At 45.3% G+C, this 20,733-nt stretch overlaps 1 protein-coding gene across 1 annotated transcript in view; it reads right to left on the bottom strand.

Annotated features, from left to right (window-relative positions):
* Positions 1-19,022, bottom strand: part of Pitpnc1 (phosphatidylinositol transfer protein cytoplasmic 1) — a 269,794-nt gene extending 250,772 nt beyond the window's left edge. The window contains exon 1 of the mRNA XM_013148395.3: positions 18,193-19,022. Within this exon, the coding sequence (XP_013003849.1) occupies positions 18,193-18,240 (48 nt within the window). The 5' untranslated portion in view covers positions 18,241-19,022. The remainder of the gene's footprint in view (positions 1-18,192) is intronic.
* Positions 19,023-20,733: the final 1,711 nt, after the last annotated feature.

The raw sequence follows: 20,733 nt of genomic DNA, 5'->3' as shown, positions 1-20,733 counted from the left end.
AAATCTAGAACCTTGTGCATGCTAAGCTAGTGCCCTACCATTGAGCTGCAAAAGCTTGTCCCCAGTGAAAATATGAATAGAAAAAAACAAGTCATTGAAGACTGTGTCCTCAGTGAAAAAAATTTAGGATCTAGGAGGAACCTATTAAATGAATCTGTGCCATTCTAGTTATTCGGCTGGGCAAAGAGTCTGTGGATATATTGCTTCATATGTATTCATCATTTGCTTTTCAAAAATCAAAAATTGAAAAACAATGTTTTTTACTGTTTCTCAAGCCACAATCGACACAAAATTAAGTCTGAATGTTTAAAGACCATAAATGGTAATCAACCTCAACTAAGCAGCCACCACACACAAAGCTCTGTAAAAGCCACTGTGAGAAGTTTAAAAAGCACCAAAGGGCTTGAACAACACCACTGAAGAAAAGACAGCAAATGACCGATCACAGTCCTCCCAGGAGCCCATATTTTCCAAACCATGAGTAGCCACAAGCTCAGAAAGCCATGGCCAGCTCATGCATAGAATGAGTTTAGCAAAGTTTCCCAGCACCAGGTACTGATGTGTGCAATCCATTTTACAAAATTAAACAAATGTATTTTACCTTGAGCTTTAGGAATACATCTTAAAAATCTGCTTCCTCTCCCTCTCATAAGCCTATTGCTATATGCAAGATTTCAGCACACTTAGCGAATTGTAAAGAACTTGTCTGCAAGGTTTCTCTTTTGACTTGAAACCGTGTATTTGTAAAACCCTGACTTTAGCATCAGGGAGGCAGCTCAGTGGTATAGCACTTGCCTGGCAAGTGCAAGGCTCTGGTATTTACTCCTGGTCCAAAACAAAACAAAAAAACCCCACCCTGACTTTAGTGATATGTTTAGATTTTCACACTTTCTTACCTAGACCCTATTATATCATTTTATGAATATTTATATAATATCTGGTAGTACCTTTATGCAAATACAGTCTTGATAGACACAGATGCTTTCTAAAACCAACCAAGGTTTTCCTCAAGATTTATATAGCTTTAAAGTAATCTGAAACAGTATCATTGCTGGGCATAGTGCCCAGCTTTAATTCCAGGACTTGAGAGGCTGAGGCAGGAGGATCATCAGGAGCTCAAGGCCAGCCTGGGCTACATAATGAGTTCAAGGCCAGTCTGGATTATATAACAAGACTCTGTCTCAAAAACAAAACAAAATAAACTAAATAAATAAATAATCCTATCTATGTTCCCTGTTCCCTTAAAGAATGGTAAATACACATAGTTTTAATTTAAACAGTTTCCTCTTCCTGAGGTCATGTTGTTAGATTACATATCTCCTGGGATATATTTCCCAGAAATGAACCATTCCAGTAAATATTTCAGGAAATAGATCCACTTTAGGATTAAACTGATTATCTGTCTCTCTCTCTTTTTTTTAATGATGCTAGGGATCAAAACCAGGGCCTCAAGCCTGCTAAGGAGGTACTCTACCACTAGGCTACATCCTCAGAACAAATCCATTAATCATCGAATAATGAATTAATGTCAGTTTTTCTTTGGCTCTGGAAAAGGATGATGGTGTTGAATAAGCAAATGGAATTTGTAACCAAAGACCGTGGCATTTGGACCCAACTCTACTGGTGAGTGTCTGGGCACTCTGGCAAATCCTCCACACATTAGCTTCCGCTCAGTAACTGTACTATGAAGCTCTGAGGTCCTTCTAACTCACCTGGCATGCAGAACTGAGAGGACTCACGCACTGGACCTGTCACACCAGAAAGCTCCTCAGACATTGGCCCTCTGTGTTTTCCCGTCCCCTGAGAGCAAAGCCTTGCTGCTAAGTAAATGCCCAGAGAAAAATGTATCATTTTAATTAAACGCTTACACACTTCAAACATAAATTGGCTGCCTCTCTCTCTAAATTTTCTCCTCTGCATGCTAAATTACAATCTCATTTAAACTGTTTCACAAACTATCTAATAAAAACTCCATTTAAAAATTGAAACAGGAGTAGCAAATAATCCATTATTAAGTTTATTAATTTAATGTAGTTAAGGGTTTTATTTCTATACCAGTAAGTACTGGTTCCTGTAACAAAGTTAAGCACGAATGACTTGTAGTTTGATTTCCTGTCTCTGAAAAGTCAGCAACTTGGAGAAAGACAGGAAAGGTTGTTCGCCTGTCCAGAGCAGTGAGCAACTTAACGCAACTTCCTGCGATGACGGTACTCACGCTACAGCAAGGGCACCACACCCTGTGTTGGTGGAACAGTTCCAGTCGTTTGTGCATTGGTCCTATTGTGGCCTATGCAAATTACATGAAATTCAAATATCAGTGTCCGTAACTAAAATGTTACTGGAACACAGACAACCATGCTCTTTCATTCCGTAGCATGCGCCTGCTTCGTGTCACCAGGTCAGAGGTGAGGAGCCGAGACAGAGATTTTATGGCCTACGAGGCAAGGCATTTCTAGCTCATTACAGAAAAGGCTGGCTGATTCTTGCTCTAGGCCACTGTGTTCTCTATTTTCTAAAGGGCACTAGGCAAAGGACCACGGAAACGGTGAGGGAGCCTCAAAATCTGTTCTCTATTAAGAAAGACAGTGTAGGGGGCTGGGGATTTAGCTCAGTGGCATAAGCACCTGCCTTGCAAGCAGGCAGTCGTGAGTTTGATCCCCGGTATCGATAAAAAAAAAAAAAAAAAAAAAGACAGTGTAAGAGAAGACTGGAGGACATTCTAGATTCCTTTAAATATTTAAAATGGCAGGAAGTGGAAGGGTGGTAAAGAAAACTATCACGAAAGTCACAGGAGTCAAATACCAGTTAAACACAAAGAAAGTATCTTCTACAAATCACAGAGGACAGGGCAGAGGATCCAGGCTTGCTTACAGGTGCAAGGTCCTGAGTTCGATTCCCAATACCAAGAAAGAAATCACAGAGGACAGTACTGCTGAAGAGGTCACATCCCTAAAGAGCCAGGATCCTGCTGTGGCTGGTATTTAAGCCAAAAGCAAGATGATCACTATTCAAGATTACTCTCCAAAAGATTCTTCCAAATGAGTTGAATTGGTTCTTTCTGTGCTTTTATCTCAAAAGGAAAAAAATGATCATAATTAGCAAATGAATAGATAACAAGCAATTTCTGCTACCTGGAGGACAGATACATGAACATATATTTTTATTACCTATCAAATGTTTTATCTGTATATTTTATTACCCATTTATATTAGAAGTAAATATATATCAATTACCAGGAACACACTAAAAAGGTCTTCCTTTAGTAAAGAGTACCTCAAAATGGAAATGCAGTCCAGTACAGGGCGCCTGAGTTCAAGCCTGGGGTGTGGGGGGTGCATCTACTATAATAAGAATCATGTAGGGAGAGCAGGGTTATTTTTAGGAGAAGGGCTCGAATTACACAAAATAAGGAAAGGCCATCCACTGGTAAATAAAACGCACTGAAATCTTTGTGTTACTACCGGAAATTGGCATGGCATTGCTTAAAGAGGAAAAGGTCTAAAAATAAAAAGCAAAATGGGGAAGGAATGCGTCCCCAAAGAACACTCAACTGTGAAACACAGGGAAAGGCACAGTTGTATGATTTCCTTGTAGTGAACTTCTTCACAAAACAGTTCTCCAAGCGACGGACTGTACAGGACGCAGCCACCTGTTAAGCGGTTATTTTGGCTGATCTATTTTCAATGGCCATCCTGACACCAGACCAGGAGACACGCCACCATAGCAACACAAACATCAGGGTGCAGGAGAATAAAATCGGAAGAGCAATTTTTAGCCCCTGCAGGGCTGGAAATAAACTAATCTGTAAGCACTCCCACTGAGTAGACTCAGATCCTAAGGATACCCCAGGTTTCCCAAGTTATTTGGAAAGCAAAAACAGAACATCAATCATGCTGGGGAGTTCCCCTAAAATAAAGGTTTTCAGAAGTGGGAGGCAACCTCATTTCCTGCAGCCCTGCTTCGAGCACCTCTGTTCACACGGTCCCCACAAATGGTCAGTGACCATCCACCCCTACATTCACTGGGAAGTTATGTCCCTCTCTCACCAGTACATGATATGCGCAAAAAAGAGGACGTTTATTTAGTTAATGTGGTGGCACAAGCCTATAACCCCAGTACTCAGGAAGCTGAGGCAGGAAATTACAAATTTGAGCCTACTTTAGGAAACTTAGGCACTTCCTGAGACCTGATCTGAAAATAAGAAGGGCTGATCCCAGCACTTGGAGGCTGAGGGAGAAGGATCACCTTGAGTTCAAGGCCAGCCTGGGCTACATAGTGAGACCCTGTCTCAAAATAAAACAGATAAGGTAAGATAAAATGAGCCGGGGATGTAGTTCAGTGTAAAGGCTCTGTGTTTGATCCCCAAAACCAGCAAAAGCGGCAGAGGTGGTTGTTTGACAATTAAGGAAAGCTACAAAGGAGGCCCAGGTATATTGCATATCGCTAAATAAAGTCATGGGTATCACATGGCAAGGACTCAACATTGTCAACTCCTTCCCATTCCACCAACCCCAATTTGAAGCCGCTTTGGTTCAGGGTATAAGACTCAAAAGTAAAGTATGAAGTAAGAGTATAGAGGGGAAGACAGAAAGAAAGCAGCACTATCACTCGGCACGGCACACGCTTGTAATCCCAACTACATGCAGTACTACGAGGGCAGCAGGACCAAAGGCCGGGGACGAGCCGGGGCAATTTCCTGAGACCGCGCCTCGAAATGAAGGACGGGATGCTGGGGGAGCCTCCAAGGTCAACATGGGAAGGTGAGGAGGATTCGGGATCCAAAGGGATCCAACAGGGGCCAATGAAAGCAGGAAGAGAGATGCTCTTTCCGCTCTGTGAGCATCTCTGGGGTGCTCTGGGGTGTGCTCTGGGGTGACTGGCAGAGTCTGAGGGAGCAGGGTTCTGCAGATCCTGAGCCCAGCAGCCAGCCACACAGGCCTGAGCTCCAGCCCCAAACCACCAGCCACTGGCCCTGCTTACCACTTCCTCTCTCTCTCTGTCTCTTTCTGTCTCTGTCTCTGTCTCTCTGTCTCTGTCTCTGTCTCTGTCTCTCTCTAACTTTGTTCTTAACTTTTCTCAAAAAGAGAGGCCTTGAAAGGCCTCACAGGCCATTCCTTGTCCAGGTCTACAGCAGAGTGTAGGCCAGGCTCACCCTGAGCAGCCACTCTGCAGACCAGTAGGTGAACGCACAAGGAGGCTTCTGTGAGCCAGAGATTTGGCTGCTTTTGATCTCAGAGCCAATGCTAAACTCTCCTCTTTGAAAAAATAAGACTGTTTCTGACAGACATCATCAACACCGGGAAAAGACAAACTCCTCCTCTAGGCTCATGCGCAGAACTCCGAGCACCTCTGAAATAAGGGCTGCTTTTAAATACACTTGACCCCTTTAGAAGTGTTTTTCTTGAAAAGGCTTAAGGGGATTATCCCATTTGGACAACTAATGGCCTAATTATTATTTTTTTAAAAAACAAAAACAACCACCAAACTCCTTTTGAGCCAGATCTTGGCAAGAAAACAGGTCTAAGTACAACACTATCCGCAGCACCATAAGTCACTCTGCCTGAAAACGTAATTACCCTCAGCTGCGTCCAAGTTTCTGTCAGACACAACCCAAAAGAAGTGAACAACTGAATCTTAAATGTAAAGATTTTTCACTGGGATGTGATGCTTCCTTATGACGGGCAAAAACATCCTACGGAAAAGTAAATGTTCACCATCGCCTTCAATGGGCCAGGGTTTGAGTCTCTACTTGGGCCCCATGGCTGAGTGCAGTTCTGGGTACCCAACTCTGCATCTGGAGGCAACGGGAGTAAATAGTTCATTAGTTTAAAGCACCATCTAATTTTATAGCTTTTTAAGTACTGAGAAAAGCACTCAGCAACCATGGAGCTTTTATGCCAGCTACAGTAGCCCCCCGTGATAACGTGCATATGATGTAACGACCACCTCAGTCATCAGGTTACCATTCAGACCAGAGAAAACTCCTCAAAGGAGAGACAGTGTCATCGGGACACTAACCATAGTGAATTTACACATTGCAGCAGACACGCCCACAGGCTCAGGCACCAAATTCTCTACTGATGACCCATCTGGCCACATAGCAAGATCCCATTTCAAAGGAATGTAAGCAGATGATAACAGGCCCCTTTCCTCAAAAATCTGTCTAGTCCAGTGTATCTTTTTCTGCTTTGATCACTGAGTGGTTTAATAAGGGTGTTATTTTCTACGACTTATGTATTGTAGATATTTTGAATACATGAAGAATTAAATAGACACTGCTGTCTTACATATACTGGAGAATGTTCCTCACACCACATTCAAACCCTGAAGGCCAACATTTACATGTAACAAAATGCCCCCTGGATGGTGGCAGGGTCATTGTACTATAAAATCTAGCCAGAAAAAAAATCTAAGGCACATACAGGCACACATCTACAGACTCAGTTACTCTGGAGGCCGAGGCAGGAACCTTACCTGAGCCCAGGAGTTCAAGACCAGCCTGGCAACAGAGCAAAATGCCATCTCCAAAAAACAAAAAAAAACCTCAGCTAATGAAATCCAAGTTGCAGGCTGGCGAGTTGAAAGCTCAACTTACAGACATCATTATGAGAACTGACAATAATGAAAATATTGCAAAACTAATTTATTAATAAGTCTTCATACTAACAAATTATTTCTTCTCCTGAGTTAAACATTTATAAAATTATAAAAGAAAGCTAATACTTTAACATCTCAGCCATATTTCTTTATTCAGAAGCAAAGTCTAGTTCATGTCTATTTCTAGCTTGCACAAGAATAAAGCATCATCTTTCACCAAATATTCTGTCTTCTACTTTAGTAGAAACACTGGTTGGTGGAAACCCTGTTGGCCTGAAACACTTCTAAAATACAGTGGTACTATCTTTAAGTTTAATAAGATTAAAAAATGCACTTTTTCTCCTAAAGGACAATATAATAGTTCTCTTAAACTAAAACTGTCAAGCACTTCCATTATTACAAAGGCGTACACCACTATTTAAGGTAATAATATGTCATTTTCCTCCTTCAAAACAAGGCAGAATTCGGGGGAAAAAATCTAGTTGGATGGCATTACTTTAGTTTTTTGAGTTAGTTTCAAGAAATGATATATGAGCTTGATGATGAATTAATGTAATCAATGCTTTCAAAAAAATTACTGGCCACCTCCCTACTGCAGTAGACAAACTCACAGCGCCAGAAGGCAGAACGTGGCTGCCAGAGCAGAAGAAATGGAGAGCTAGTGGTTACTGTGCGCGGAGTTTCAGTTTTGCAAGAGAGAAAGTGCTCCAGAGATAGATGGACAGTTGCTATGGTTCCGATAAACGTCCCCAAAGCCACGTTCTTTAGGCCTGGTCACCAGTCTAAAGCTACAGTCGGGCGGGGAGACTTTCAGGGCAACCAGGGAGATGTTGGGGAGGAGCCCTGCAGGGAACAGGGAGCCCCGCCCCTCCCCCTCTGCTTCCCCAGCCACCGAGGAGAGCGCTTGCTGGCCTCCCATGGGCCCTGAGGCAATGGGTCCATGCCCATGGACTAAACCTCCAAACCACGAGCCAAAATAAGCCTTTTCTTTTAAAAAAAAAAAGGGGGGGGGGCTGGGGATTTAGCTCAGCGGCATAAGCGCCTGCCTTGCAAGCAGGCAATCGTGAGTTCGATCCCTGGTACCGATAAAAAGGAAAAAGACAAAAAAAAAAAAAAAAAATTGGTTGTCTTAGGTATTTTGTTACAAGGACACAAAGTTGGCTAACATAATGGTGTGATGCTTGTCCAATAATAGTAAAGTGCTTAATGCCACTAGTGTACATGCAAAAAAAAAAAAAAAAAATCAAACTGGCTATGGTGGCACGTGCTTATAATTCCGGGTTTAGGAGGCTGAGGCAGGAGGATCCAGGGTTTCAGATAGTCTGAACTACAGAACAGGATCTTGTCTCAAAAAAAAAAATCCTTCTTTAGGATTTCAGGAGACATTCGGAGATGCTTTGCTCTTTATCAGCACTATGGAAATAAACATATTATAACCTAAATGAACTACTTGAAGCAGACCATATTTTATTAGAACTATATAATCTGTTCATATTTTTATTAGTCTTTATTTTTAATAATTGCTATCAGATACCTACAACACAAAATCTGCTGTCTCAAGAATGTTAACATCCTTGATAATGATAAATATCTTTTTAGGACAATTTTAAAAAACCTTCTCGAGCTTTGTTTTCAAAATAATAATATTTGTTTTAATTTAAAAATATGTATTATAGTCCTGGAGATTGAACCCAGGTCCTTCACACTGAGCTACATCCCAAGCTACATTTTGTTTTCTGAGTCTTGCTGTCCCTACATTGCCCTATCTGACCTTGAACTTGTGATCCTCCTGCCTCAGCCTCTCAAAGTGCTGGAATTACTGGCATGTGCCACCACACCCAACTTTGATTTTTTTTCTTTTGATTTTGGATTTTTTTGAGAAAGGGTCTCACTATGTAGTTCAGGCTGGCCCTGGACTCCTGGTCTTGAACTCACAGCAATCCTCCTGTCTCAGCCTCCCAAGTGCTAGAACTTCAAGCATGGGCCACCACACCCATCCTGATCATTTTCCTAATCCATCCCAATTTGCTTACCTCCACATGAAGAGTTTTAAATTTTCAACTGAATTATTAAAGACACAGTGCTACTCATCTGTTCCAGTCATCGTTATGTTCAGGCACAAATTTCAAGTAACTTCCAGGGGCTCATGAGCTGACATCTCCACTGCTGACGCCTGTGAGAGCCAAAGGTTCTAATTGCCTTGAAAAGGAATAATTTCAAGAGTGTAGTGGTCAACTTTTTAGAGCATGAACAACAGAAGTTATTTGCTTCAGAGGAATGGGATTCACTTATTAAAGTCACTTGAATTAAAACTTAGTAAAATTAATCTTTTAATGTGAAATAAAACTTAGAGATCATTGTTTTCTCCAAACATAAAACTCCCTAGTACATATTACTTCCTTTGGGAATTCGGAACAAGCCATTTAATCTCTAAGACACTGGATTGTGTGTGTGTGCGTGCTACTGATGACGGGACCAAGGAGTATGCCCAGCGCTGGGTACATCTCCAGCCCTTGAGACCCTCAGAAAGACAAAACTGCGAAGAGCCTAAGAATGGAGCAATGGAGTCTGAAAATCTCAGGTGTGAATCTAGGTTTACCCTCAACTGGCCACAATCTGCATCTCTAAAATGGGTATCTAACTCCTAGGACTGTTTGAGGCCTGAGGGAAATAAATCACTCAACAAATGCAGTTTCTCTCTTTCCCTCTTTTCTCTTTTACATGTGAATAGTGACCGACAATCCCTGTGTGAAGAAGAGAGAGATACCAGAGATGGAACCCATGAATGTTTAAAAGTCAAATGTTGCTACTCAGGAGACTGAGGCAGGAGGGTCATGAGTTTGTAGGCAGCCTGAGCAAACTAGTAAGCCCCCATCATAAAATTAATAGTAATAACACCCATAGTTTGCAAACAGAAACGTTCATAGGATGTGTGGTTGAGACACTGAGAGCTGACTACTTTATTATGAACATCAGGGCAAAGTCACACTAAACACAGACTGCACAACTGCTGAGTTCCTGCTGTTGTGTTACAAAGCCATGCAGGGGCGTCTCATAATTTCTAGAAGAACTCAAGGAAGACAGAGATGGCTCCAACGAGCGGCTGAAGTGGAAGTCTCTGCTCTCTAGGCTCCTCAGGCCCACGTGGGGCTTTTCAGGGTGCCTGGGTCTGACAGTCATTAATAGGTGGTGTCATTGTCTCCAGACACTGTCCATACAAGTCATAAATTTTTGCCAGAGACAAGAGCTATGTAAAGCTTTGCCACTTTAAGAATAAGACTAACAATAAAGCCTAGTGCTTCTCTAGCGTGCATAAGACCTTAGATTCAACCCTAGTACTTGAAATAAACAGACAAGCAGACAGACAGACAAATCTTGCTACAATAATTAAAATAGAAAATAGAGAAGCAACATTGGGAAATACAAAGAATCTAGCAAATAAGGCCCCATGCATTTGAAGGTTTAAGTAACTTAATTATAGCAACATCTTAGTTAATAAGGACTTCTCATTCTTTGTTAATAAATTTTACTTTTCTGTTTATTTTTGGTTTTTCTTACTACATAGCCTAGGCTGGCCTTAAACTGACGATCCTCCTGCCTCAGCCTCCTGAGTACTGGGATTACGGGTACCCAGCAAATTTCCACACCCAGCAAATTTCCTTTTAAATAAACACACAGACAAGTTATTTTCATGATCATGGTATCTCCCCTGCCAGGTAAGTATAACAGACTATTTTCAATGTTAAAAAAAAAAAATCAGAGAAGTGCTCAGAAACATCTGGATCTGGCCTTAATACTGCAAATATAATCAGACTTGCAGGGTGTGTGTGTTCATGGAGGCATCTGTGTAAGGCACAAGTGTGTGTAAATAACACAGGGCAAGGAGAGCAATCTTTGGAGCCCAGCTGATGAGATTAGGTGCTTAAACACCATAATTATGGCTATTGTCAGATTACATTTGTTGGGCCACTCTCTCTTCTCAAGGTGATTGTCTGGGAAAGAACAATACCCCTAAGATGGTCAGATAGAATGCTCAAGGAATTAAGGGGTGATGGCACTTTTGCCTTTGCTTGGACACAGTAGGAATTCTAGAATGCCATGCTTTACATGAACTTGAAAGAGAAAAGAAAAAAAGAGATAAAAGAAGTGAAGTCATCAGATAAATCTGACCAAGAATTTATGCTGGCTACACGCTTAACTATGAGTCAACTTCCACTAACCTCCATAGAGGAGTTTCAGGAGGGGGCCCCTTCTGTAAAATGCTGGGAAATGAGAGCATGAGTCACTTTCATACTCATGTCACAGTCTTGGTGAGCTCTGACTAGTGTTTCTAAGTCAACAAGCAGCGCTAAATGATATTGCTCAGGCAGCCAGCCAGGAAACGGTGAGTGACCTCGGACTTCTCTCGATGTTTGAGAACTAGTGGCCAAGGTCGTGTCCTTTGCAGTGGAGCTCCCCCCGACCATCTGCTATCCTGGGAAGTGCGCCCTGCCTGGTCCGGTGGGACACAAGAACTCACCTCTCGCACAAGTGTGTATCCAGCAGGGTGTGGTGGGACACACCTGCAATCCCAACACTCAGGATGCTGAGGCAGGAGGATCGTTGTGTATTTGAGACCAGCCTGGGCTACAAAGTGAGTTCAAAGCTAGCCTGAACCATATAGTGAAACCCTGCCTCAAAGTAAATACATAAATAAATAAAATAAAAATTAAAAAATAAACAAAAAGGTCTAGGGCTCAAGTTCAATGGGAAGGCCCTGGGTTCAATTCCTACTACAAAAGCAACGGTACAAAGTAAAGTTTCCAAGATAACTTTTTCAAACAACTACACTTTCCAGATATGGTTGATTTGTAGTTTACTACTTTACAATTTGTAGTTTACTAAAACTTTATAATATACTTGGGCTTCATCCTTCTTGTAACCTACCAAAAAATATCTCCACTCGGGAATCCCACACAGTTCCTCACTGTGTAAGATGTGAGTTGGCAGTCTGCATTCTTAAATTTGCTTTCCTCTCCCAGTGGATTTACTAAAAGATGCTCGCAACCTTCCTGGCTTCTCACTATTAATCAGCTGATTTCTAGAACTCAGTCTTTTCTCTAAATAGGGAAAGAAGGGGATTACCTACTTTTCAAAAGGGTTTGTTAAAAAAAAATTTATTGCTATGCATTTGCAACACATAATAATTACATTCCTCTTGGGGACTGAAGCACACATATTTCTTCCCCCACTCCCCTCAAAAACATTTTCACAGCTGTGTAAGCCACCAGACCTCCAAGCCACAGAAAGCTGCTCAAAGCCCCACAGGCCAGCCAGGGCACCTGTGCCTTGCACAGGAAACTAAGCCATGAGGGTGGATGGCCTTTTTTAGTGATTTCTGCTCCTAAAAACTGGAAGCTATAACTGTACACACACTTTCACATTTAAAAAAAAAAAAAGGGCTGGGGATATAGCTCAGTGGCACAGCGCCTGCCTGGCAAGCACAAGGTCCTGAGATCAATCTGCACTGTCTAAGAAAGAAACTTTGAGATCCGCCCCCAACACCACACTTCCTTAATTAACACTCTAGGTGATGGCACAATCTTAGGTTGACCATGAAGAGGATATGAATGTTTTAAAAACTGCCACGCATGATGACACACATCTGTAATCCAAGAATTTAGGAGACTGAGGCAGGAGGATTATGAGTTCAAGGCCAGTGTGGCTACCTAGTCTTGTCATTTAATAAAGAGAAAAAAAGAGAAAACAGTCCTACCGGTGGTAGAGGTGCAGTTCAGTGACAGAGTAAATACTTGCTTAGTACGCAAAAGGTCTGGAGTTCAATCTCAGCATAAAAAAAATAGTTTATTTAAAAAATTTTTAATGCTACAAAAGAGTATTCTCCATTGACTTGAAATAATCAATTGGTATTGTGGCCTTTCTTCTTTTTCTTGTCTTTTTGTTTGTTTGGTTTGGTTTTGGTTTTGGTTTTTTTCAGCCATGTAGTCTAGGCCAGCCTTGAACTCACTATGTATCTAGGCTGGCCTTGAACTCGCAGGGATTCTCCTGCTTCTGCCTCCCAAGAACTGGGATTATAGGCAGGTCCCACCCAGCTACTGCCTTTCTTTTTTTCTTTTTCTTTTCTTTTTTTTTTCTTTCTTTCTTTCTTTCTTTTTTTTTTTTTTTTTTTTTTTTGTACCAGGGATCGAACTCATGACCTCACACTTGCCAGGCAGGTGCTTATACTGCTGAGCTAAATCCCCAGCCTCTATTGCCTTTCTAAAATGAAGATTATTTGCTTTTCTTTCAATAACAGTGATATTCAATCAAATGCAGGGATCCTGACTTACTTGCTCCCCTTTGGTTTTTTGGGAGAGAGCGTTTCATTATGTAGTCTAGAACTCACAGTGATTTCTCTGCCTCAGCCTCCAGAGTGCAGGTACTACCATGCCCAGCTTCCCCTTGTGACTCTTAAAAACTACAGTGACTTGCTTGTTGTCTGTGTAATAAAAAACAAGAAGCTGGGCACAGAGCTGCATGCCTGTGGCCCAGCTACTTGGCAGACTAGGCAAGAGGATCCCAAACTCAAGAGCCTGGAAAACCCAGTGAGACTGTCTCAAAATAAAAAAATGAAAAAGGCCTGGGAATGTAGCACAGTGGTAGAGCACTTGTGTAGTCTGTAAGAAGCCCTGAGTTCAAGTTCCAGTACAGGGGGGAAGAAATTACTACCACTGTGAACTGGGGTTTTGTTAACAATGGTGTGCTCTTTCCCCTCAGAGGCTGGAATCTGTTTCAGGCGCCAGGCATCATGCTCCGGGTGCAGGCAAACACAGCACCCTTCATGCACGAAGTCAACTGCACCGACCTGCCAGCCACTGTATCTGCTCCCTGTCTGGCCCATTAGCGTGAAGGTTTGCATGTATCCATTAACCCATCCTCCACCCCCACAAGCCACTCACCACCCAAACCCCAGCCCTGCGAGAGAGTGGTCCCTGGGACTTCTGCGCCCAGTCGCCTGCAGATGTGTTTCACAATGAATCATTTAAACCAAGCACAAGAAGCACTTCAGAATATTCTGGCATCTCCATTCAAGTTACTCTAGAGGTGGTACCACCCTGATCCAAATCTGTTCTCAGAAATGCAGTAAGAAAGCTCTCCAGGGACCGGAGGAGCCTGGATAAAGTGGCTCCCTGCCAGGGCAAAGAACAACACAATACTCTGCGTGAAAAGTTGTTTTTCTTTTCTTTCTCTTTTCCTGAAGGGGAGGAGAGTGTTTCTATTTTCCTTCATTGTATACCAAATCTCCACAGACCACAAATAAATCCCTAAAAGTATACACATTAATGTTAACACAGTCAGATGGGAACAGTTAAACAGGAAAAAAAAAATGGAAAAAAAAAAAGCCACACATGGTGGTACACACCTGTAATCGCAGTTACTTGGTAGGCTGAGGTGAGAAACTTACAATTCCAAAGCCAGTCTGGGCAATTTACTCTTTGTTGTTGTTGGTTCTTAGACAAGGTCTCAGTATCGAACAATTTAGGCTAGCCTTCAACTCACTATATAGCCCAGGCTGCCCTCAAACTCACGTTGATTCTCCTGTCTCAGCATCCTGAGTGCCATAATTTCAGGTCTACATCACCATACCCACGACTGGGCAAGTTAGCAAGACCACGGATAGACAGACAGATGGATATGCTTGGGAGTGTAGCTCCAAGGTAGGGCCCCTGTTTTCAGTCTCTAGTACTTTGAAAAAAAGAGACAGCAAAGAAACGTAAGGGATTCCTGCCTTAGATAACACAAGGATGTGCTTAGCTCACAATGCTTATCTCTTCCCCCAAATCCATTTTATTTCAAGGATAGAAAGAAAGAAAAGAAGAAGGAGAGGGAGAAAAAGAAGAGGAGGAGGAGGGAACTACAACAAAATTTCAAAGCATGTCAATCGTGGCAACAATGGTACATACATTGCCCATCATGCAATGCTTATCTTGCTAATAAGCACTCTGTCTAAGAGGGGCAATTACCAGACTGTATCCAGAGACGCTGAGTAAGATTTTAGGACCTGTGACAGCCCCGAGGAATAGCTGGGGCAGGGAGCTCCTGAATCCACATATACCAAACCTCCCCCAGAAACCATTCCATCGAAGGGCAACCAGTGACCTTGTTATCCAAAAGCACCTCCAATGGAATCCCCTGACTGCCCTTCCAGTAGGGATTACCCTGGAGTAGTTCCTGGCAAGGAGAGTCAGAGTCCCCAAACTCCCTCCTGCCAGGGACTGCTCAGCATACCTGCTGTCCAGCAGAGGCCTCCAGGATAATCTTTTCTTCCAACAAGGAATGCAAAAGGTAGGAGAAACTGTAGACCCCCTGGCCTGCAGTCCAGTGGCTTCGAGTCAGAGGGCCTGGATTCCAGCCTGCACTCTACCCTTGGCCGTGAGACAGCTAACTGAGCCTTGGTCAGCCAAGCTATCTCCAACTGAGCATCCCTTCCAAGCCTAGAATTCCCGAATCTATGTCACCAAATGTTTCAAATGAAGACAATGACGATGTTCTCTTTATAGCAACTAACATCCCCCAGGGACCTTCTCTGTTCATGACTTTCCAACAGGCTCATATTTAGTTCAGAGATGTCTACATTTAACACAAACAGGGAGACAATGTCCAGTGAAGTTTTTTTTTTTTTAATTAAAATTATTCCACGCAGTGTTATTTCTCATAATTCTTTATTCTGAAATCTCTTTCCAGTGCTGGGCATAGAACCCAGAGTGTTGTACATGCTAGGCAAGCACTCTAACAGTGAGTTACACCCCCAGCCCTGAAATTAATGTTTAAATACACACACACACACACACACACACACTGGTCTAGACTGTCGCTGTCAGCTCTATTTTCTTTGTCTCTTGATCTTTTCTTTTTTCCTGGATCTCAGGGACATTTCAAGTGTTTAAACAAGGTTGGAGAAATCGTAGAAGTCAATACTATCTAGAACAGCTCAAAGGCCTCTGATTTTTTTTAGGTAATTGATACTGCTGACTTTACCTGTTTTCAAGAAATGATCCTCCTCCCCCATTAAATACTAGTGACGACAAAGAGCAGAGTAAGGAAAAGCAAATAAAGGGCTCTACCAGGCTTCTTTCCCACTTGGCTGTTAACTGGTTGTGTGCCTGGGGCACATTTAACCCTCCCGAGCCTCAGCACACACCAATTGCTAAAGGTGGATAATAACACCCTGGCTCCCTAACTCCCCACCAGCTGTAGGGAGTGAAGTGTGGAAACAGTGTCCAGCCAGGGGCAAAGAAGACACTCTGACTCTTCAAAACACAGGCCTTTGCTTCATTCGCAAAAACTCAGACAGCAGTGCTACTAATTAACTGTGCAGGTTAAACAGGAACAAGTTCCAGAAGTTCCAGCAGGTTCCATCAGGTCCAGGAGAATCAAGGGGTGAAAATAACGGAAGACGCAGAAGTTGCTCCCTCCTAGTTTTCAGTGGTAAGGTCAGGGGACACAGGGCAAAAAGGGAAGCTGGAGATGACAGGCTGCTGCCAGTTCAGACTCGGGGGGGCCCACATCTGGCAAACTGGGCCTACTTCCCACATCCATCGTCTGATTGGGTTCCTCTAAATTTTTTTAGGTTCGAAACCTCTTATCTCAGTTTCCACCTTTGCTTCCCTGACAAAGTAGGCAACAACTTCAGAAAATGATCTCACTCTAACTGAATCATGCTTACTTTAATCCAAATGAATTACACATTAAATAACTTATAAGTGTACATTATCCTACAGGTCGAGTCTGATTTTATCGGCCAATTAAGAAAGGGCCTCCACCTAGACCACTCACATGTGATAACCTCACTGGGTACTTGTAGGTATTAAAAGAGAGAGAGATGGGGAAGTGCTTTGCTCCTGTAAATACACGAGAAAGTCAAGAAGAGAAGCACCCAGGATAAAGACACTTTGTTCATACAGGAGAAGATTCTAGAACTGGTTCTTGCATCGGGAATTGAACTCAAGACCCTACGCTGGCCAGGCAGGCACTGTACCACTGAGCTATGTCCTTGACTCCCCAGAAGTGGTTCTTTTCTTGACTATTGCATTTTTTCTGAATTGCATGTAGCCCCGACACTGCCCTTAAATTCCCAACTTCTCCCTAAAGGGCAGGGGCACACTAGAAGTTTACCCAGCCCCATCTGAGCTGCCCAGCTCTGTGCCCACCAGGTAGGAAGATCGCCAGCTTTCTTAGAAACACTCCAGTACAGCGGGTCCGCTCATTTGCCCTCCGTTTTCTCCACCAAGAGGAGTGCTGCTTCTCCATTCACAAGGTGGGATGCACCCCCTAACTCTGCCCACTACGTGGCTTCCATCCTTCCAAACCCTGCTCAAAGGCTACCACCTCCTCAGAAGCCAAGCAATTCCAAAGCTCGAGTGACCCTGCTAAGCCAATGTCCCCATGAAACATTTTGTAAACTCTGGCTACTTCGATCTTGCATTTATTGTCCTAAGGTCTTGCCTTTACACTTGTTCCAAATGACAAACCAAGGTAGTCCCCTTGTGAGACCAGCCTCGGTCCAGTCTAAACAAAACCGCCCGGCTCTTTTCACAAAGTAGTGGCTCAAGAACATTATCGGATAGATTTAATGCACTGTATTTAAGTACAAATACAATCAGCGCTGAGTTTCCAGTTGCCTTGACTGGCTTCGCGCTCCCTCGCGGTCCCTGATCAGATGCAAAACGATCATGAAATCACCAAAAAGGTGAGGAGGAAGAAGAAAGAACGAAAGGGAAGCCCGGGCCAGAAAAGCCCTCTGAGTCACCATTTCCTGGATGCTGGAACTCATCTGCAGGAGACTGGGAGAATCATCCAGGGGCAGCGCGTGCAGGCCGAGCGCCCGCCCCGAACCCCCAACCGCCGCGGCTGCACCCAGAGCTGGGGCGCCCTCCTGTGGCCGCACCGCAGCCCTGGCCGCTCGCTCGGGGTTCGTCCGCAGACCACGCTCCCCGCGGCGGAAGAACTAGAGGCGCAGAAAGTTTCCGAGCCAGGAGGTTCGTAAGAAGACAAGCCCGGTCTGGGAACCTCAAGGAGCACGCGTGGCGGGAGTGGCGCGCAGGCCGGCAGCAACAATGAGAAGTCGGGGCGCGCATGAACCCCGTGTGGCTCCGAGGGGTCCTGCTGCGGGACTCCAGACGCCCAGGGCTCAGGGCTTCTACCCGCGCACCAACCTTAGGCGGAGGGCAGGCAGGAGCAGAGACTGGGCCCACGACCCAGGCGGGGCGCGCCAGGAACCCCGGCCACGGAGCGCGCCCGGGCTCTCGGGTCTGCTCTATTTCGGTTCTGAATTGGAGGGAGGGGCACAGCAGCTCCCTTTGGCGCATTGTGATTCTCGGCAATCAGGCTTCTGGGTGCCTCCAAAGAGCCCACCTGGAGTCCACAGCCCCACCCAACGCCGCCCTCCCCGCTGGGGTGACAAGTGGAAACAGCAACCCCCCACCTCCTGCTCAAGCTCCTACATCTCTGGGGTTCGGGGTGTAATACCCGGGCTTCCCCGCCTCCCGCAGTGGAGCGATCGACCGGGAGGCGGCGGCGGGGCCCGGCAGTGGGCGAGGCCGGTGCGGAGCCTACCTCGTCCACGGTGAGCGGCATGCAGATCCGGTACTCCTTCAGCAGCATGGTCCAGCCGACCGCGGAGCCCAGGGGCGGGAAGCGGGGAGAGGGGTGCCCCCAGATCGACGCGGCTGCCGCCCGGGCGCAGGGCAGGACTCTCGAGCCGGCCGGTGTAGCAGCCCGGGCGCTGCGCTCAGCTCCTGGCTTCCTCCGGTTCTCCCGGGAGCATGTCAGGGTTAGGGTCCCGGTGTGTGGGGCTACCCGCCTGCCTCCTCGCCGAGGTCGGTCCTCCTGGAACGCGGTGTTGCAAAGTCAGGGAGCGAGGAGGGTACCCGTTGGAGACGGCTGGGCTCGGATGTGCCGCCAGCTCAGGACATGCCTGGCAGCAGGCGAGAGGGAATGCGGGGGGGGGGGGAGCAAATTAAAACAAATGCACAAAAGTCACCTGCTCGATCCGCCTCCTAAGGCCGGGCTGAACCGGGCGACCCCCCTTCCTCCTGCCAGTCTGCCCAGGACTAATGTCACCAGGAACACATCGCAGCCTCAGCCGGAGATGCCGACTTTCCAGACAAAGGGTCGATGGGCTGTTCTCCCCGGGCGGTAAACAGATTTCCTGCTCTTTTTAGAGCCGGTCCCCGAGCGCTCCCAGGCTCGGCTGGGAGAGAAAAGGGAAGAGCAAGCGCCGCCGCCGCCGCTCGGCTCTACCCGGTGGAGTCCCGGAGCTCCGACCTCGGCTGGCGGCTGCCAGGGCCGGCAGGAGGAAGCTGGCGCCTTCCGCGCGCGTGCCCTCCCCCGAGCCCCTGGGCTCCGCGAGCGCCGTGCGCGCCCGCGAGTTTGCAGCCACCTCGCCGGGCCGGGAGTCGCGCCGAGCTGCAGGGAGCTTGGGCCGGCGAGGTGGGTGCGGGAGGAGCGAGCGCGACGAAGCTGACATCAGCAGCGGCCGCGGCGGGGAGGGTAGCCCCATCCGGCCAATGGGGAAATGGCAAAGAATGTGGAGGATTTAAACAAAACAGCATGTCTTTCCCGAGCCGCTGCCAGACGGTAGGGCTGCTCGGGAGCCGAGCTCGACCGGCACCGAGCGGGGAGCGCCGAGGGGCTGTCCACGACCCCTCTACCTGAGTCTGTTTGCAAATGTGCCCTGGGCGCACGGTCACAGAGCTCTATCCAGCCACTCTGGGAAGCTTCTGAGATACACAGTGACCCTTGACCTTTGGAAAGTCTTTAGAAACAAATGCCAAACACCAATGTTTTCACTTGGGTCGGTGAACAAGGTTAATCTGGAGGGGAATAGGATTTGTGAGCCCTGAAAGATAATAAAAAAAATCCCTTGCCTGATTTCCTAAGTGCTTTCAGAGACGGAATCCTGGGAAACAGGGAACACAGCGGTGTGAATGAAAATGAAATAACAGAAGAATATGAAACAGGAGAGAGGATGAACCCCAGAGTCACCTTGTTCCCTCTCCAGCTCTGGCTCTGCAGTGTGATTGTAGGCTTCGCAGAGCAAAAAGAATAGGGTTTCGTGTCAGCACTCCTGAGTTCAAAAAGTCACAGTGAAATGTCAATGAAAATGCCTGGAGTGTTGGTATTTCATCCATATTAAACAGATCCCTCGTTTTAACCACAAGAAGCACATTCTTCAGTTACTCAGGAAGCAGCCTGAACTGCTGAAGTCTGTTTTTCATTTGTCTGGTATTTTTTGAGGTTGTTTTTCTGAAAAATTGCTGGATTTGAAAAATGCATCAGTTGCCTCCATGAGAATAACCTGTAAGCATCATCTTTTCTCCAAAAAATATTCACTCTGTAAAGACCCACAGCTACTCCTAGAGTTTGGATGGTGATACAGATGGCCTCGATATTATAATATTTTTATTAAGACTAGTAAGTCATTAAGCAGTGTAACGATGATGGGCTTGTGGCTAGTCATCCAGATGGCTGGAGTGAATGTATAGCCTTGTGAGCATGATTCAAAGCCTGCTAGGAAAGTGACACCCTGAATTGAGCTTACATTTTAGTGAAAACTGTTTTCTAGATAAATACTTCCCAGAGCTGGCTCAGAAATACTCACAGTGACTAATTAAGGCTAAACCAAATTCCTCGAGGTGGAAAATCTAAATCTGACACTGTAGTGTTGAATAATAACACATTGAGAGTCTGTGGTAGCAAAAGAAGCACAAGCTGTTTTTCTTTTTTCTGCTTCTTACTTGAAGACAAGAGTAGTGGCTTTGCTTGGGACACACATACCTCTCTGCAGATGCAGCGAGGTGGCCTCTGGGCTGGTCCCCACGTGCACCTGCCTGTGGGGCTGTGGGACCAGTGGGTTCCTGGCCTTCTGGAGGTTTCCTTCTGGTATTAAAAAATCCTACCAGTAGATTCATGGTGAAGGAATTACTTCCCTGAATTTCCCAGATACTACTGTCGGGTACCTGTTCCGCCATTGCTCTGGGTCTACAGGGGATTCGTGCCCAGACCCTCTGGATACCAAGGTCTGTGAATGCTCAATCCCCTTTGTGGAACTGTGCAGTATTTACATGCAGCCTCCCCTGCAGATGAACTCTGAAT

Source organism: Cavia porcellus, unplaced genomic scaffold (assembly GCF_034190915.1).
Source record: "Cavia porcellus strain 051 isolate PalLab524CR breed Dunkin Hartley unplaced genomic scaffold, mCavPor4.1 scaffold_32, whole genome shotgun sequence".
NCBI lineage: Eukaryota > Metazoa > Chordata > Mammalia > Rodentia > Caviidae > Cavia > Cavia porcellus.
The sequence above is the reverse complement of the archived record's forward strand: the minus strand, read 5'-3'. Positions and strand labels throughout refer to the sequence as shown.